Here is a 15,145-nt window from a genome sequence, read left to right on the forward strand (position 1 = left end):
CTGTATATTCCCTTGGCATTGTGTGTATGGTTGTATATTTGTTTTCTTTATTAAAATCTGGGCAGAGGAAAATGGACCAGATTCCACTCCATTCCCCCTGCTCAATTTCAGCAGCTGCATGGAGTTGTGGTGAAGTAACTGCATTAATGGAGTACATCCAGAAGTCCACTGCTAACATGCCTAGTAACAGATGTTATAAAACTGCAGAGAGGAAATGTTTGGCAATTACTCTATGGCTACCTTGTGCTGGCAGCCTCCCCACTCAGGAGTGCTGCAGATGAAGAGGGGGGAAGTCCATTTCAGTACTGGTAGTACTTCTGAGGTGAGGCAGGATTTGCAGAACCATGGAATTCGTGAAAAAAAAATCAAGTTGGTAGGGATTTTAGGAGATCTCCTCCAAAGCCCATCTGAAAGCAGGCACTGACTGATGGCTGCAAGCTCGAGCTTTCATCACACTTACCTGCAGGACACAGAGTCGAGGTAGTTGTGGGATTCACCTATTGGATATCTGCAATAGAAGCCTCCCCAGCCAAGCAAGTCCCTCTCCAGCACTCATGATCAGGAGAGGGAAATGGGAAAGGTAAGGGTTATGTCCAGCTTTGGAGACCAGCTGTGGTCAGGTGAATCCCAGCCAGGGTGAAAGACACCCACTCAGGTGTGTTTCTTGCGGCTTTGTGATCAGTGGTAACGGGGAAAACGACAGCACTGAGCAATCTGCCTTTGGACTAAAAAGATCTAAAATGAAAATTTAATAAAGAGTTGGTTTGCTTTGTTATTTTCTCTCCCTCGGGCAGATGAGCCACCCACCGTGCCTGGACCCCAGCCTGGCTGCTGGGGAGATGCAGTCCCCCAGGATGGCAGGGAAGAAGCGAGGGCGGCCCCCGCTCCAGCCAGCGCCCATCAAAATGGCTGTTCACAACCTCTTCTCGGCCCCAGCCGGTGCTCTGCCAGCCATGAAGATCCCAAAGAAGAGAGGCAGAAAACCTGGGCACAAGGTAGATGCATGACTTTCACATTCCTTGTCCGCCTCCTGTTGGTCTTCATACATTTTCTTCTAGAAATTCAGCTAACATGCAGGAATAGAGGAAAAGTTTTGCGGGTCTGGGGCAGAGCAAAGCAAAGAAAAAAAAAAAAAAGAGAGAAGATGGTTTCTCTTCTACCTGAGCTGGTGAAAAAAATCACAGAATCATAGAGTATTCTAAGTTGAAGGGGACCCATCAGGATCATTGACTCCATCTCCTAGTCCTGTGCAGGGAACCCCAAGAACCACACCATATATATTTTCTCAAAGGTTAAAGTTATTTTAATTTGGTCTGTTTGAAGATGTTTTCCACTGTGTTGTGTGGGATGGCTTCACACCTCTGGGGAAGTGTTTCTCATTTGTCATTTTTTTCCCTCTCACAAACAGTGATTAGAAATTGAACAAAAACAGAGAAGGAAAGGAATACAAGAGAGCGGAAATAAAGAGAGGGGGGAAAAAAGCTACTGTCCAAAGGAAAAAAGAAAAAAGGGACATCTGAGAAAAATAACTGGATTTCACTTTATTTGTCTGCTCACTGCCCAGCTCTCTGTTCAACCCTGGGGCAAAGGCAGAACTAAAGAAAGACAGGAACCCTTAGTGCCTTAAGCCCTTCCGATGCTGCTGCTGGGCTGGGTCTCTCCCACCACACCGCTTTGCAGTGGGCTCAGCACCAGCGGGAGCAGTGCCACTGTGATGCCTCACACCAGGCAAAAATGGGACTGTGATGCTGGGGGAAGGAGAATCTGTTCTGGGGAGTGAAACTGGGCCACAGTAAGGGATCTTGTGTTCAGTGGATTCTCTGTTCATCTCTCAGCCTCTGTCTCTGGCCAGCTTGGGGCACTGTACGTGTTTGCCACGCCTGTTCCTTGTTTTGGACGAGCTCTGGTGCAGACAATGCAGACTGTTACACAAGGAGGGCAAGTTGTTGACTGATAGAAAATCAGAGCTGCTTGAGTTTGTGGTGTCAAGACAGAAAAGTGAATAAAAAAATTCACTGAAGCTGACACAGCCTTCCCTGGAGAAGGGCTTGTCTAGGGTGTTGCCTATCCTGGGGGATATGTTCTGTTCTATCCTAAATGCACCCATCCACTTGGAAAAAAATCTTTCACCAACCACCACATATATATATAAATGGGAGAAGTGGTAGACTTAAATTCCTGGAAATGCTGCAGTAACACTGTGCTTTGGACCTACGTGGCCGAGCATTTGATTGCTGTGTCCCCCTCTTCTTCCAAAGGGACACTTTATCCCTGGCTGGGTACCACAAACTCCTCCGCTTTGTCCCCAGGCACTTAGTGAGGAGGCAACAGCGTCCCTCCTTTGGCAATGGATCTGAGATGAGGTTCTTTCTTGGCGAGTGTGGCACATAGAAAGGCATCATCCTTTTATAACCAGTGGCTTAGGTGGATGGAGCTGACACTTGTGAGCTGCAGCACCTGTGGCATGTGGCCTGGGGCTGCTGGTTTGTGCTGTAGGATTCATACACCAAAGCAATGTTTCCGCGAGGTGCCTTCGTACGCTGCGTGGTCAGCTGAAGTGAACCCCTCTCCATCCATCCAAAGCACTTCCCCAGCGTGAGTCAAAGATTACATTTTTTGATGGGGAACTCTAGCTTGATTTAATTAGCTCGATAATTGTATGACTTTCAGTTACCACAAGACTTTAAATGCATTTAAAAAAATTACTCCCTGCCCGAATGGCAGACGACCAAATTCTTTATAGCAACCAGAGAGCTGAATTATTACAGAACAGATGGAAAAATACTTCTGAATTTTTAAGAAACTAGGAATTTACAGCCTAGATTTAAATTTATTTTGACTGAGATGTGAATAACAGACATTTTCAATCACATGCTCTTTATAGACAGGTGACCCATTGCCTGTTTTCATTGATATTGAAGCAAATATCTGTGTCTTCCTGAAATGACATTTCATCACACTTCATCACCAAGAAAAGTCTTTTCCTTGCTACCCTGTTTATTTTTTCACAGCTTTGGCTATAAAATTTCATCAGCTGTTTTTCCAAAAACTGTTTTGTACCTTATGTGGAGCTATTTGCCATAAAATGTTACATTTCCCCAAAATACAATATTCTTTCTGATTCTCTAAATCTCTGGGAAAAAGACTATTCTGGCAGCTGGGGGGGAGGTTAGTAGATGGGTGGGTTTTATTTCTCTGGCTGTGAGTGAGAGCAGCCCTGAAGAGCTGCCTAGAAAGCCTGTGCAAGGGAAGGTTTGTTAGCATCCTGCAGGGATTCGCCGTGTTAGAGGACAGCAGAGGGACAAGCGCATGGGGCAGCACTGCAGCACAGACCATCCTCCCAGAGGGCAACAAGGCCATGGCCCCCTTTGAGCAGCTCAAGGGACAGTTTGTCCCTCTGTGCAAGCAAAACAGCTCCCACATGGGGAGGTGGCCCCAGCCCAGATCAGCCAGAACCTTGCAAGCTCCTGCCAGGTGGGGTGGGCAGCGAGTCACACGTGTGGAGTGACAGTTTCCATTACGGGGCATCGGTTCCCCTGCTGCCCTAGAAGTCAATACTAATGATGACAAATAAGCAGTCAGGATTTGGACACATTGGGAATGAGATTGCACAGACAGCCTTAAAAGTGTCCTGTTTATTCACCTGTCCTATGATACAGGCTTGGATTTCAAGGTTGTATACACTCCTGTCAAGGTTACCTGCCTCATTCGCTGTGAAACACTGATGGGATGTAGGAGGCTGTGTGCAGACTTGCTTGCATCATTTGCTGTGCAGAAGAAAGTTATTGCATGACACAAGAAGAAAAGGTGGAAAAGACCTTGGACTGTATTTCCCTTTGCCAGCTGACCTCCCCTCTCACCCTCAGTGACTGGGCTTGTGTGATGCTGAGTCTCCTCACACAAGGAGTGCAGAGCCACGGACCCCAAAATGTGCCCAGAAGCTCTGTGCTTCCCTGGTGTAGGTTTAATGGCAACCTTCTGTCCAGCTATCAGAAGTCCACATGGCAGGACCAGGCTGGCTTGGACCCTCATCTTAATGCACATTTTTGGGGGGCTGGAGATGGTTCTATCTCCAGCAGCAAAAGCTCTCATTGCCAGGAGGTGCCTCTGCCCTCCTGTCTGGAAGGACAAAGGCCCATGGGGATGGGGTGAATCCCAGCCTTTTCTAGGAATTGTATTTCAGGACAAGGGAAAACTGGTACAGGGGAACAGGGAGCCATAAAAATGAGAACCTGCATCTAAGTGGCTTAAGAAAACTGCAGGAAGAGATTGTATTGTGGTTCATCATGTTTCTTTCCCTTGTATTTTATTATACAAGCTGGCAGAGATCTTCTTCAAAAATTAAAAAAAAAAAAAGTTACCTGGAAAATATTCTTCACCTTCTTTCATTTTTTTTTGTGGGTGATGACATAAATACCAGTAAGATGAATCCTGGTTTCTCTGAAGGGGTGTGCAGACTGCAGGAGTCAGCAGAGTCCTCCCCATCCCCAGGCACTGCATACTCAAACTTGTAGCCAGCATCAATGGCACAAAGGCCCACTCTCTCTGCATCTAATGCATGGTGACTTTGATAAAGTAGACACATTTGTTTCCTACCTGAAATCCCTGATCTGTTTTCTCTGATCTCATTTCCATGGTAGAAAGTCCATAAGAGTTGGGGGGGTTGGTTGTAGATCTTGTTTTAAAGCAATCACTTTTATATCTCATGCTGTGCATATTAAAACTTACCACATTTGATAGTCAAAAGCTGATTCAAATGCCTTACCACAAAGATTTCCCAATGAGCTCTGACAGATTTCCTCTGTCTCCTTTCCTCTTTCTCTCCACTGCTTTTTTTGACACTCATGCATATGTGCTTTCTACTGGCAAGCTCTCAGTCAGTCAGCTGGTTAGTTGGTTGGCTTTTCAATAGAGAAGACTCAATCCAAGAAAAGACATCTTTAAGTGGAATACTTTGAGGTTTATGCTTCATTATATTCAGGGACTACTCAGGGTTTCAGTGGCCAGGAAGTAGCTAAGCTATTGTTTGCTTAGTGTACTATTTCTTGCACTAATCAGGCATTGCTTTACCTTAATCTAAAAAAGGCCAATTCTCTACTACCCCTAATAAAATGACATTTATTTGTACCTAGAGGCTGTACAGCACATTTTGTTGCAATTAATTTTGCAGTAAATTGTTCACTAGAAGAGGAAACTGCCAAGAAGGGGCTTCCACACAACACATTTTACACAAGCCTTGCCTTCTGTTTATTTCCTCTTGAATATGAGTCTGCCAGGGCCTCCAAGATCTAGGAGGTGAAAAAGGTCTGATGGTGCTCGTGAGGCAGTGCACCGTGTTGGTGGGGCAGCACACACTCAGGAAGGCTCGGGGGCTGGAGAGGGGACTTCTGTGCCTCTGTTTGGGCCCACAGGACTGTGAACCAGGCAGGATATTAAGGAGCCAACACGCAAGTGAAGCAGAATTTGTTAGGTGTACTGTCTCAAAAATAGTATCTATATAGAGAAATGTAAGTGTGAGAGCATACATGAGTTGCTAGAACTTGTCCAGAGAAGGACAACAGAACCAGTGAAGGGTCTGGAGTATCAATCTTATGAGGAGCAGCTGAGGCAGCTGGGGGTGTTTAGCCTGGAGAAAAGGAGGCTCGGAAAGACCTTATTGCTCTCTACAAACACCAGACGGGAAGGTGTAGCCTGGCAGGGTCAGTCTCTTCTGCCAGACAACCAGCAACAGGGAAAAGGGAAATGGCCTCAAGTTGTGCTAGGGGAGGTTTAGATAGAAGGTTTGGAAAATCTTCTTTGCAGAAGGGTGTTCGAGCATTGGAACAAGGGAAGTGGTGGAATCCCCATCCCTGGAAGCGTTCAAAAGTGTAGGTGTTTAGGGACATGGTGTAGTAGTGGTCCTGGCAATGTTAGGGAATGACTGGACTCAATGATCTTAGAGGTCTTTTCCAACCTGAATGATTTTGTGATTCTATACATACAAGTATATATGCACATCTCTTTATAAATACATATATTTCATATAAATATAGAGTGTGTACAAATGCACACAATGTATTCTTTGTATATGTATATATATATGTGTGTGATCAAAAACAAGCCCAGAAGCCTAACATAGGGACTACCCAAAGTTTCACTTTGCCAGTCCACTTTGCCCTAGAAAAGTGAATAATTGACAGATTGCTATAGAATGTAGTAAATCATGCTGCTTCTCATCTTGCATGGAATAAATCCCAAACTGGATGGAGACCTTGATTTTTGAAACCCTGTTCTCTTCCCATTCAGTAAAGCTTTCAGTACTGTCTCTCACCATATCCTTTTGGACAAAAGGTCAGGCACACAGCTGGATAAACACATCATGCCATGGGTGAGCCACCACTCAGGCACAAAAGGTTATAGGGAATGGGTGACATTGGACTGGTGACCTGTCACCAGTGGAGTTCCACAGGGCTCCATCTTCAGCCCTGTGCTCTTCAACATCTTCATGAGTGACTTGGATGCAGGACTGGGATACTGAGCAAGGTCACAGATAATACAGAACTGGGAGGAGCTGTTGACTCCCTCAAAGGCAGGGAGGCCCAGCAGAGACCTTGACAAATCAGAGGACTGAGCAGTCACCAACCATATGAAGTTCAATGAGGGAAAGTGCTGGATTCTGCATCTGGGATGGGGCAACCCTGGATGCACGGACAGACTGAGGAATGAGAGGCTGGAAAGCAGCGCTGTGGAAAGAGAGCTGGGGGTTGATGGCAAGTGGAACATGAGCCAGCAGTGCCCTGGCAGCCGGGAGGGCCAACCCTGCCCTGGAGGACATCGGGCACAGCATGGCCAGCTGGGCAAGGGAGGGGATTGTTCCGCTCTGCTCTGAGCTGGGGTGGCCTCACCTCCAGTGCTGGGGGCAGTTTTGGGTGCCACAATATAATAAAGGCATTAAACTACTAGAGAGTATCCAAATGAGGGCAACAAAGATGGTGAAGTGTCCTGAGGGGAAGCTGTATGAGAAGCAGTTGAGGTCACTTGGTCTGTTTGGCCTAGAGGAGACAGAGAGGAGACCTCACTGCAGTCTTCAACATCCTTGTAAGGGGAAGAGGAGGGGCAGACACAGATCTCTTCTCTCTGGTGAGCAGCAATAGGACCTGAGGGAATGGTCTGAAGCTGTGTCAGGGAAGATTTAGGTTGGATATTAGAAAAAGGTTCTTCCCCCAGAGGGTGGTTGGGCACTGGCAAAGGTTTCCCAGGGAAGTTGTCACAGCACCAGTCTGACGGAGTTCAAAAGGACTTGGACAATGCTCTCAGGCACATGGTGTGACTTTGTGGATGGTCCTGGGCAGGGCCTTGGTGATCCTTGTGGGTCCCTTCCAACTCAGCATAGTCAGTGATTTAGCCTGTCCCAGGGGAGTTTGTGGTAAAAACTCACTCAGATGTGCCTAAGTCCTACACACTTCCCTCTCCTTTCCCCAGCTTTCTGGTTTTGCCATTATACTGAAACAGCAACCATTATTTTAGACATTTGTAATAGTCACAGGCAACAAAAATCTTCATCCAAAACTTTTATTGAAAGATTTGTCCAAAACTTTATCCAAAACTTCTACTCTCCACCAGGGATTGCTCAAGGTTTGGTTTGCAAGCAGTGCTCTGACTTAATTTCTACTTAAAATAGACTTTGTACATTGTCCATTGAAAAACAACAAAGGGAAAGAAATACCTGTCAGAAGAACACTTTGGTGTAGGACATGAAAATATATAAACCAGCAAGCTGTGTTCTTGGCTCTCTGCTTTCCCCCTACTTCCCTTCTTAGCAAGAGGAAAGGCAAGAGTGGTACCTTCAGGTCACATCCATCACATCAGTCCTTTTTAAATATGAGGACCTGATCATCGTTTGACTGGTGAGATGTTGCCAGGGACTGACAGCATAAAGACATAATGATATTGCACCGTAAATTCAAACCATGTTTCTCTTCTCCAAGCTGGACTGCAGGTCACAAAGATCACTGGGTGCAGCGGTGCAGCAGTTTGTATTTACCTGCTGGTAATAACACAATCTGTACCAGTGTGAGCTTATTTACATGGGTGTCAGCCCAGAGTAGCCTCTTGGTGCCACTGGATTTATACAAGATTTACACCCCTGCATCCAAGAGCAGAATTTGGCCCTAAATTATGGTGCAGTTAAAGACTTCATGTTTCTGAGCTTTGGAGCATTGTTTACACCCACATGAAACAGGTCGTAAAATGCCATTGCACTGATTTGTTGGAGTGTTAGGCTCAATTTGCTCAGGTGTAAATAACTACCCGGTGGGTGGCATAATATTTGCATCCTGTAGCTTAAGGCGTTGCTGTCTGCTGCAAATCAGTCAGGCTTCAGGCTCCAGTATCCTCCTGGGAGCAGGATGGATCTTCTGGCCTGGAGAAAGTGATGCAATAGCAGATTGCTAATGAGTGGGAGTTCATGGGGCGTGACAAACATAGAATAAAATTGGAATACCTTGTGTATACTTTCATTCTTTTTTTGCAGCTGAAATCTCGTGTCCTGATGACTCCTTTAGCAATCTCTCCACCGAGAAGCACGCCGGAGCCGGATATTAGTTCAATCCCCCAGGATGCAGCTACGGTACCCAACTCGGACACCCCACAGGCTCTCACAGGTACTCAGCCTCAAGTGCTCCTTGACCAAGGGGTGAGCAGGAGCCACGGGCTGACAGCCAGATGCTGGGGTTTCCAAAACAGGGGGAGCTCATGAAAATGGGGTATTTGCAGATTAGTCTAACTACCAGTGGCAAAGAGCAGAGTTATCCTGTAAGATTGTATTTTGACTGCTGTGTGTCGAGTTTAGTGGAGATGTCAGTTCTATTCCTCTTGAAATGTGAACATCAAAAATCCATGAATGCTCTATTTTATACCTAACATTTTCACTCCATCTAATATGTTGCGATGACCAACCTAAATCCCTGTGTGAGCATGAAGCATCTGTTACAGTTTGGGGAGAACGGAGGAGCCATGGTCTGACCATAGGCAGGGCTACCAGCACAAAAACCCCAATGCCTTATCACAGCAGCAGGCGTGGTCATTTCTGAATGTAGTCACAAAACACAGCCTTACTCTTTCTTTTTGTTTATATTACCACAAGCAACATAGGTCAAGGCTTTTAAACTGATGTAAATGAGAAGAAAATCAACAAGACAGCTGATTTACCCTGAGATTTCAGCAGAGAAATGGATTAGATAACACTAGAATCTAAGCACAACATATAAATCCCATTATTTCTTAGCTGGGATGCACAGAGGAGAAGTTTTCCATCTGCTCTGGTGGCAGAATGACACTAAACTGACAATGGCAATAATATATTTTATTCTCGTTTATCCCTTCACACACAAAGTCTGCAAAGCACTTGGCAAACACCAGGTGAGAGGATGGAAGTGCCCTGAGAGGTGTCCCCAGGGCTGCTTTTGGAGCAGGACAGGGAGGCACAGTCCACCAGCCCTGCCAGATCACAAGGGTGGCTGCAAAGGCAGGGGCTCCATGGTCATTTCAGGCTCAGTGGATGCAGCGCCCCGCACCTCTGTCTGCCCATCCTCATGCCACTGGCACCTTTCCTCCCAGCATCCTACCAACAGTGCCTGCAGGTTCCCACCAGAGCAGGGCTGGCAGGAGATGAAGGGAAGCTCAAGTCAGCTTTTACCTCCCTCTCAGTTTCAAAAGGACTGTAGGGACCCTGGCTCTGCAGTGGGGGGCTCAGCACATTGCCTGCAAGCTGCAGAGTGCCTCCCCCAGCTGAGCCCTGACAAAACCAGTGGATTGTCACGCAGAAGCCACATTCTGAAGATTTGTCAAGGTATGGCACTCTGGGAAGTCTGAACTCTGACATTCCCCTGCAAATCCTGCATGCTGCTGCTGTATTTTCAGTGCACTGTCCCTTTGTTTATTTGGCACTTGGAAGGTGTGAAGTGGTATTATGATAAATATGATTTCTCCCTCCTGTTTACCCAGGATGTAGTGCTTGAGCCCCTTCTGCTGGTCCCTGAGAGATGGGGGAGCAGAGTGCACTCTGACAGTTGCGCTAGATTTTCATTATGGTGATGCAAACAGTAAATTATTTCCATCTTTACACAGCTGTCATCATGTCCTCCACTCTGCTTGATGGGGGTTTTTTGTCACATATCTGATTTCTGTCAGAAGATAATGTTATATTGTTTGAGAGATGACAGCTCAAGCACACTCAGCCAGCTATTATAATATGTCTCACTTTAGCCTGGCTCTGGGCTGTGTCTTAGTCGCCCTTAGTTACGGCAGCGCTATCCCCGCTCCCCCCGAGATGCAGTTAGCCTCAGCCAAGCTTAAAATAAGTTCATGGTAGTGAGGAGAACACTCATTTTTTTGGCTATTGCTGGCAGGCCTGATGGCATGTAGAAAAACTGACTTTGCACCTTATGAGAGGAGGCATGCTGTGCCTGGCTTGGCTGTGGAGAGGCTGGGGCAGACTCCCTCACAGCCCCTCTGTGGCACAGTCATGTTGTTGCAGTCCCAAAATGTGCACTGCACACCATGTACAGTTTCCCTCAACTTGATGCAGTTTGTAGAATGTTAGTTTGGACACAGAGGGTTAGTAAGCTCCCAAAGACCAGATTCTCTGCCATGGCACTGTGCAGCATAACCCTCCAGAAATTACGGCTGCATTAGAGTCAGAAGATGCAAGGATCCAAAGCCTTTCCAAAAGTCACCCCAGAGCAGTGCTTCTCACAGTGGCTCTCAATGAACCAGTCTAAAAACAGAGGAAAAAAAAGCCAACAACCTGAAAACACAGCTCAGGCTGGCATTCCCTTCTTGCTCTGAAGTCACCACTGGTAGTCCCAGCACATGTTTCTGGTCACAAGTTGCATGGAGAAGATAGACTCAAGAAAGCAGACCCCAGGCACAAGGAGGAACTTTTTCAGATATGTGTAGCTTATCCTATTCCGAGACACTGAGCTAGACATAAAATCCACTTGTTTTGCTCTGGCAATGGGTCATTAGCACAGGGAAGTCTGGCTCTGCCATCACAAATGGCAACAGTTCACCAGTGAAGGAAGAACTTGGGGAATGAATAGAAATGTAGAATGTCAGCATTTCCTAGGATGTTCTCAGGACTGTTTTGTAATAACCTTGTTGGGATTTTATGTCTGCAGTCTGCATTTATGTCAACAAACAAGCAAACCTGGGGCCATACCTTGACAGAAAGAAGGTGCAGCAGCTGCCAGAGCACTTTGGCCCGGAGCGGCCGTCGGCGGCTCTGCAGCAAGCAGTGCAAGCCTGCATCGACTGTGCACTCCAGCAAAAGGTGGTCTTCTCCCTCATCAGGCAGGGCTATGGAGGCGAGACGGTGTCAGGTAAAGCATCTTTGTAAGGGGTTTGTGGCCATTAGGAGGCGCTTGAAGCGTTAAGTGTCCCCCAGTCCTCACTGCCCTGGACGTCCTGGATGTCCCATCAGTGGGATGGCAACCAGCTTCGAATATCCCTTATGCTTTTGTAAAATGAGCTGCTGCAGGAATCACCTTGGTGTCAGATGAAAGAATGTTGGTAAAGGGGTATTGCAGTGGTGATTCAGGTGAGGAACATGCACTCCAGAGTCTGCCTCTCACCACTCTTTGGAGCAGTGCTGAGGCCAGAGCTGAGAGATGTTTTCATGCAGCTGTTCAAGAATCGGCAGCAGTGCCAGCCCACTTCATGACACACATTGCCACCACAAGTACACATGCATGCCTCTTGTAATGAGGGTGGAAAAACTCTGGAACAGGTTGCCCAGAGAGGTGGTAGATGCCCCAAACTCAGATATACCCAAGGTCAGGCTGGATGGGCCTTGGAGCAATCTGAGCTAGCTGAAGACGTCCCTAGTCATTGCAGGAGGGTTGGACTAAGTAACCTGTAATGGTCCCTTCCAGCCAAAATCTCTCTATAACTCTATGATTCTGTGTTTCTCAAAAGGACAACTTTCATGGAGTTTAGCTGTTGGTGTGTCCCCTGCCTGCAGCTCATGAGCCAAACCTGCTCTCCACTGCAGGAATTGCAAAAGTCCCATGGCAATTCCTCATGCAGCAGGACTGCTCACAGTCTACACAAATATATCAGAGAGAATCAAAGACCAAGGGGAACTTCCCAGCAGCTCCTCACCTTCCCACAGTGGCACTTCTTGCTGTGTCCTGATGAACCTCCCATGTCCCACGATGAATCCCCTGGCCTGGTTCTCAGCGTGAATGTGAACTGTTCTTTTATCACAGCAAGAGTTTTGTGTCACAACATTCTTGTGGCATATGGGGATGTGGTGGGAATGAAACAATGGTGGGAATATGGGAACAGCACTCTCCAATGAGCTGCTGCAGATGAGTCAGGCATGAACACAAAGCTGAGGATTTCAAGTCAAATCAGTTTTGCAGGGACTGCAGATGCTCAGCTGTGCCACTGGGACCTTCTTGTGTGGGAGCCCAAACTCTGGCCCTCTCTGCAGCAATAAATCCTGCTTCTTCCCTCTCCTCATGCTCTCTGTAATCACAGGTGTGCCTTCCCTAAGGGACACCAGAAATACTCTGAGAATGATCCAGACTTGTTCACAGAAACACAAGACTGAAGCAATTCAGTGCAAAACCTCACTTTTGCCTAGTTCTGTGCTGCATATATGATTTTCATTACAATCAGGAGAGTCATATTATGCACCAAGCCTGCCAAACTCCTTGGTCTCAGTTCCTCTGAGCTGGCTCAGCTTCAGCTTCACCTGAACTAAAAGCACCTGGTCAACATTTCTCCCAATTTCATGCTTCTTCTAGTCATCAAAGAGGGGTGAATGGCCTCCTAGTTGTGGTGTGGCTCTGCAATTGCATCTCACCCCCAGCAGTGCAGAGGTTTGTCAGGGGCTTTCCTATCCTCCCGTGGCTCGGCTCAGATGTTCAACCAGCTGTGGAGCATGATCCCTCACAGCAACTTACGCCAACAGGAAATCTCTGAAGTTATCCCCAAAATTATAAGTCTAATGTTGCATTTTTTTCTTGTTAGTAGTGATGGGAGACTGTAGGATTGGGAAAGAACCTTCCAGGTGGAACACATCACATTGTCCTCCCTGCAAACCTGTTGAAATTGAATGTGTCCTGCTACAACTGATCCTGGTGGGTCTGTTTTGACACCTCTACCCCTTCCATGGCTGGGACCTTATGCCCTTTTTGTTTCCTGGCTAAATATGTCCCCTGGCAAGTTTACCAGGAATTTTATTTGCTCTGTTCTTACCCTTAAATGTATTTCGAAGAGAGCCACCCTCATCCTTCTAGGCTGAAATACACAGTTCCTTTCAGGTAAGGAAGATCACCGAATCAGTGAAAGGAGTGCAGGTCTTGCCACAGTCCCACACAGCAGGATGGTGGTGGCTGCAGTGCCACAGGGAAAATTTCTGTTCCCCAAACATCAATGCAGTCTGCCTGTGAACTTGTGCAAGTGTGAATTCACCCTTCTTCAGCCTGTATGACCAGAATGATGCCCGTCAATCCATCTCAGGTTTCTCCAGAACTTTGAATAATGGCTTTAACACTCCATTTTCTCTCCTGGAAATGTTTTGTTCCACACCTTCTGGAAATACATCTGAGTTTTTCATGACTGTGTCACCTTGCTGTTTTATGCAGGTTATTTTGAGCCTCATCAAAGAGTTATGGATTTCTGCTTATTTTCCAGGTTTTTTTTCCACTCATTTTTACTATTACAGAAAACAAAATCAGTTGATCCTTCCTGTGAAATCTCCCTGTGAAATCTCCCAGTCATCTTCTCCATTGATGATGTCTGCCAGCCTACAGCATTCACAAAAATCTTCTTGTGCCAGCACAGACTGCTGCTGGCTTCTCTCTGGGACTTGGGGTCTCCTGCCAGCAGACCCTGTTGTCATTTCTTGACCCACCTCTTGTATGCAATCATTTCCAATTTAATGAAAGATTTATCATACTTTACTGAATTCTGGATAGACCACAACTGCCAACATTCCCTTGCCTATAAATGCAGTTAACACAGTAAATAAAGATCAGTGATGAAGCTGTTACCTCTCTCTTCAGTACAGTCCTGGTACCTTTTATTCATTCACAACCATTCCTTTAATTCTTATCTCTCCATTATCTTTTAAAACCTTGGGTACTGCTGAAGTCAGCCTAACAGCCCGTCACTATTGGTGATCACTGCAGATCACTTTCTTTCCCCTTCCTTAGACCAGGGTATTATAATTGCCTCCTTCTAATCACACAATACAATTTTCAGATGGATGCATATATTAGAAAACCTTGCACTGCTGGCCATGCCAGTCAGCATCTTTCAGCTCTCCAGGGGGAAGGTGATCTGGGTCTCACAAACTCAGCTCCTTAAGCTTCTCCAGTTGTGTGCCTCAGGCAGCGTAATTTTGCAAAATATTCTAAGACATGCAAATACCCGAGTAAAATTTCTTCCCCTGCTCTCCTTCTCTCTTCTGCCATGCATCCACAGGTATTGAATTGCTCCTGTTTTGCTTTCCAGTTTCAGCTTCTTTTGAGGGCAAGCAGCATCTCCAGAACCTGCTGGTAGTGAACAGCATTGGGTATGTCCTGCGCTTCCTGAAGAAGCTGTGTCGCAGCCTCCTGTGCGACAATCTCTTCAGCAACCAGCCTTTCCAGCCGTACAGCGCCGTGACGGACAGCCCGGAGGGGTATGAGAACACACGGATGGAGGCAGGTAGGCTGCGTGATCACCTTGAGCTCAAGGTTTAATAGAGCTGGAGAAATGACTGTCTTTTTCTTGGTGCTGTGCTCTGTGTGATAGGGAGCCATACAGGCTCCTCTGTGGGGCCCTTCCAGAGGAAGGCAGTGAGCTTACTGGAGGTGTTTTCCCAGTGGCTCTAGAGGAGGTGTTTGGGTTAGAACCACTGTGTTGAAGTGCCCCAGCAAAGAACTTTTGGGCCAGCATATTATTATGCTGGTATATATTATTAGCTGTGGCATAGGCAGCCTGGATCCCGATCTGCCGCCTCCATCTGTGAGCATAAACCTAAATGAGCTGTGACTGCTAAGTGGTTTGCTTTGCCACTTGCAGAGATGTTTCTCCTTGATTAAAACCCTCTGGGACCAGCAAGGTCCTTGTCTTAGTGCTTGGCCATGTGGGGCAAAGCCTGGAGGAGCTC

The 15,145-nt window shown here is 46.7% G+C and overlaps 1 protein-coding gene across 2 annotated transcripts in view; it reads left to right on the forward strand.

The window, feature by feature from the left end:
- Positions 1 to 794: 794 nt before the first annotated feature.
- The window catches only part of SCML4 (Scm polycomb group protein like 4), a 41,415-nt gene continuing 27,064 nt past the window's right edge, over positions 795 to 15,145 (forward strand). For both annotated transcript variants that reach the window (XM_088053486.1, XM_005518252.2), the window contains exons 1-4: positions 795 to 995; positions 8,513 to 8,642; positions 11,160 to 11,360; positions 14,506 to 14,700. In XM_088053486.1, coding sequence (XP_087909612.1) covers positions 795 to 995; positions 8,513 to 8,642; positions 11,160 to 11,360; positions 14,506 to 14,700 — 727 coding nt within the window. The remainder of the gene's footprint in view (positions 996 to 8,512; positions 8,643 to 11,159; positions 11,361 to 14,505; positions 14,701 to 15,145) is intronic.

Source organism: Pseudopodoces humilis, chromosome 3 (assembly GCF_049639895.1).
Source record: "Pseudopodoces humilis isolate 2021_Gansu_Grassland_sample_001 chromosome 3, ASM4963989v1, whole genome shotgun sequence".
Lineage (NCBI taxonomy): Eukaryota > Metazoa > Chordata > Aves > Passeriformes > Paridae > Pseudopodoces > Pseudopodoces humilis.